The sequence below is a fragment of the Triticum dicoccoides genome, chromosome 4A (assembly GCF_002162155.2).
Source record: "Triticum dicoccoides isolate Atlit2015 ecotype Zavitan chromosome 4A, WEW_v2.0, whole genome shotgun sequence".
Lineage (NCBI taxonomy): Eukaryota > Viridiplantae > Streptophyta > Magnoliopsida > Poales > Poaceae > Triticum > Triticum dicoccoides.
The window spans coordinates 469736871-469740791 of NC_041386.1; the positions used below are offsets into that span (position 1 = coordinate 469736871).

Sequence of the window (3921 nt, forward strand, 5' to 3'; positions counted from 1 at the left end):
TTCCATGTCATAGCTAAGAGATTGTAATGTAAACGCAGAGAACCGAATTGGATTTCTGCAAAGATAAACCTTATCCCCCTATCTGATCCATGACCTTGTGCAATCAACTTCCATTCTCCTATGTTGTAAATTCAAAATATTGTTTCCCTTTAAATCTTACAAAGAATCTACTACGGTCACTTAAAATCGCCTTACTACACCCCCCTTGTCGTGAATGACCCAACTCCTTGTATTTTCCATGACTCCGTAGCAACGCACAAGCATGGTGCAAGGAAAAAAGGAAAAAAAAGCTCAAATAGTAGTATGGCAATCTAAGGGTTAAACAAGATTATTGATTTATTGTGGTGGTCAAATATCAAAGTGAACGTCCAATAACTTACCCGGCAATTGATACCAAAAGAGAGAGAGAGATCATATTAAAGGATTCATGGTATTACAACAGGGGAGAAGATCTGAGAAAGTGATGTGCCAATAAATTAACAGCGTGTAACAGCCATGCTTTGGCTAACAAAACAATCAGTAGCCAAAAAGCACACAAGAATTGTCAGAAAGTAATGAAGTGAGATTGCATGATGGAGATGGTGAACTAACAAATACCCAAACCTGGATCCATGCTTGTGATGCCAAGGCTGGCAGTCAACAAGCTAATGACCTCATGGAGGGAAAAGTGAAAAGGATGTTAAAAGGAGAGGATACATCCAGACAGAGACAAGAATTGGTGAACTCCATTAAATATAGCCATGACTATGCAGGTACATAAAGTGGTGTTGAATAAACCAGATGCTGAGAATCAACAGAACTTCTACCAAGAAAAGAAAAAGGAATCAACAGCTATCAAACATGAACTAATAATCACAGAGTGAATGGCTTCAATATGCCATTGACAAAGCATATATTTGATTCACTAGAGGATGCACATGTGAATTCTCATAGTAGTGGGAAAATACACAATGTGAATCAAGGCACGAAATATTTGATTTGTTTAATCAAGGACAAGGGCATCTGATATCAACAAGGATCAGGAAACACAAGATGAAAAAGGTAAACTTAATTGGCCAGAATGGTAAAGTTGAGCATGAAGTGGACAGAAGCTACAACTATTAAGTTGAACATTAGTAACTACCACTGTGGAGAGATGTAGTAGCAATTAGTGATCAGAATGCTTTCCTTTTTCCTTTGTCTTAGAATTGATCAAATTGAGCACTTAAGAGGCAGAAAAAGAAGACAGTTGCACTAAGTAAAATCTAGTGATGCTTTAGCACTGTAAATCTAACGGCCTAAGGCCTGAAATGGGCGCCAAGCAGATGCAGTGAGCAAGCAAAGATCCTTCCATCCAAGCTTCAGAGTGCCATTCTCCTCGACGAGAGTGTAGCCATCGGAGGGGAACATGCCGAGCAGCAGCGAAGCCTGCGCGGCGGCGCTGCCCGCCAGCGACGCCGCACGGAACCCCGACTGCGCGAGCTTCTCCCGCCAGTTTCCGAACTTGATGTCTCCGGTCCGCGCCGGGCCACCCACGGCCAGCACATTGCGGATCTCCCTCGCCAGCAGCTGCTGCTCCACGACGTGCCGCTCCGAGCTGTCTTCGCTATAGCTCGCGTCCAGCGAGTCGAAGAGCGCCGAGTAGTAGTGGATGGCCTCCACGAAGCGGGCCAGAAAGGAGCCAGAGTGGCTCAGGTCCTGCTCCACCATTGTCACCACCTTCGGCGCCAACCTGCAATCCGTGGTCCACATGTTAAGATCAGCACAGCAATTTAAGGTGATGCTGCTGAACTAGGAACACAACCACTAATAAAGAGTAGGTTGGCGATGACATTTTGGTTGATTTCTTAGTTCCCCATGCAATGCTTAGCCTTGGGACGAGTAGATCAGCCTTTGAGCTTAGCCTTGTCAATTGGTTAGTGGTGCCACTAGGTTAGATGACAGTAGTTTCAGTTCAATAATCAACATTTGTGGCACTTGGAACAAGAAAGTTGCAAAGCTTTCTAGGATGAAAAGTTGGTCATGATGATAAAAACTTTTAGCTCGCTCCAGTATCTTTCTTCTCGGATCAAATGGAACTCAGATAGAGCACTTGCAGTAGAGTAGGAGTAGTTTATATTTTCTTCTCGGATCACCAAAGATCATGGAAGAGCATAAAAAGTTGGTCATAATGACGAACTTTTACAGCTTCTAAACGCCATCTTTTCCTGCTCGTTAGTCGTTAAATCAATCAATGGCGTACTTGGACTAGTACCATACTAACATTGGTGATTGATGCCTGATGCCAAGATGACTTGACACCTCTGAAGTGAAAAGTTTGAAGATTCATTTCACAATGGAAGCATCAGAGCAGCATATTAGTACCTTTGGATGAGGTTGAGTGTGTTGGAGTCGTTGCCGGTGACGTCGTAGAGCGAGTGGTGGAGCCAGTGGACGGCAACAGCCTCGCGCCGCCGCGTGTCGACCCCGAGCTTCTCCGGATCAAGATTCCCAGCTTTGCCCGCCACCGGGTAGAACTCGAACGGCAGGCCCAGCGTGTGGGCGAAGTCCGACAGCCGCTTCCCGGTGGCCTCCAGCGCCTCCATGGACGCGCCGAGCCCGGTGAGCCTGACCCTGGGCGGGCCGCCCGGGCGGGAGGCGAGGATGTGGAACAGTCCCGGCCACTGGAGCCCCTGCATGATGTCGAGGTCCACGATGTGGACGCGGTCCTCCCGCTCGAACGCCTCCTGGATGGCCTGGTTCGCCGTGAAGTGCGAGAACTTGACGAAGGGGCTGATGCCGTTGAACACCTGGAACGCCGCGGCGACGCGCGAGTTGACGAGGCGGGACGCGGCGGGGGACGACGCGTTGGGGAGCGGCGCGTAGAGGCCGAGGCAGGAGCTGACGAGGCGGGCCGACATGGCCTCCGCGAAGTAGGCGGCGACGCGCTGCGTGGAGGTGCCGAACGGGGTGGCCAGCTCCGCGATCTCCAGCAGGGCGCGCTGGGCCTCGTCGAGGTCGTCGGAGTTGACGGACTCGGCGCACTGCAGAAGGAGCGTCAGCAGATGGAGACCCTCCTCGTCGCGCTGCCTCCTCCGCTGCTCCTCTTTCCGCTCCTTCAAGGCGGCGGAAGCTGCCGCTGCAGCGGCTGCGGCGGCCGCGGCGGTTTCCTCCGCGGAAGGGGGCGGCTTCGGCGACTGCGGCGGCGGGTTCTGCTGCTCCTCCTCCCGGCGCCGCTTGTCGGGAGGTGGCGGCGGAGGGAGCGCCGGCACTGGCGGGGCGGAGAGTATCGTGTTGCCACCGGCACCGGGTAGGAGCGAGGGCGGATGATGTGGAGGAAGAGGAGGAGGTGGCGGCGGGTGCTGGACAAGGTCGGATGCGAGGAGCGAGCGGAGGCGTAGCTCTAGAAGTGAAGCGAGTCCGGGGTTACATGGGTGGATGATCTCCCGGACGTTGTGGATGAGCTGCGCGACGGAGACCGCGGCGCCGCTGCTGCCGATGATGTCCCGGATGATGCCGTCCACCCACGCCGTGCTGTCATTGTTGACGTTAACCTCCGTCGCGACCTGCGGTGCGACAACGACGTCCATCGCCGGCACTGGCGCCTGCAGGTGGCCGCCGAACGCCGGCAGCTGCATCGGCAGCGCGGGCAGCTGCGCGCTCCCTGCCACCGCCGACGGGAGCTGCTGCGGGGGCGCTGCTCCGCCCGTAGCAGCGGTGACGTCGGAGAGGTCCCCGGTCACATGGCGCCGGGGCGGGGGCAGGTCGACGTCCGGAGCCGGGCGCTTGCGTACCATGGTGGCGGCGCCCTCTTGGTGGTCTAGCTGGTCGAGGTAGAGGAAGAGGTCGGAGGGGGACGCGGAGGGGAGCGGTGGGAGCAAGGCGGAGTGGGAAGCGGAGGCGGCAGCATGAGCATGGGAATAAGAGGAGTGGTTGGGGGCGGAGGAGGAGGACGAGGGGAAG

General features: G+C 54.0%; 1 protein-coding gene across 1 annotated transcript; it reads right to left on the reverse strand.

Moving 5' to 3' along the window:
• Positions 1-953: 953 nt before the first annotated feature.
• On the reverse strand, positions 954-3915 carry LOC119286244 (protein SCARECROW 2-like). The gene is made up of 2 exons (XM_037565620.1): positions 2344-3915; positions 954-1711 (listed from the first exon to the last, which is right to left on the reverse strand). Exons 1-2 carry the CDS (start codon positions 3753-3755, stop codon positions 1270-1272), a joined length of 1854 nt encoding a protein of 617 aa, XP_037421517.1. The 5' UTR covers positions 3756-3915; the 3' UTR covers positions 954-1269.
• Between the last annotated feature and the right edge of the window lie 6 nt (positions 3916-3921).

Bases quoted from the DNA above. Each gene is read 5' to 3' on its own strand.
- LOC119286244 (XM_037565620.1), bottom strand. From the start codon at position 3,755: ATGGTACGCAAGCGCCCGGCTCCGGACGTCGACCTGCCCCCGCCCCGG. The intron at 1,712-2,343 runs GTACTAATATGC...CACGGATTGCAG, and splicing joins ACACTCAACCTCATCCAAAG to GTTGGCGCCGAAGGTGGTGA.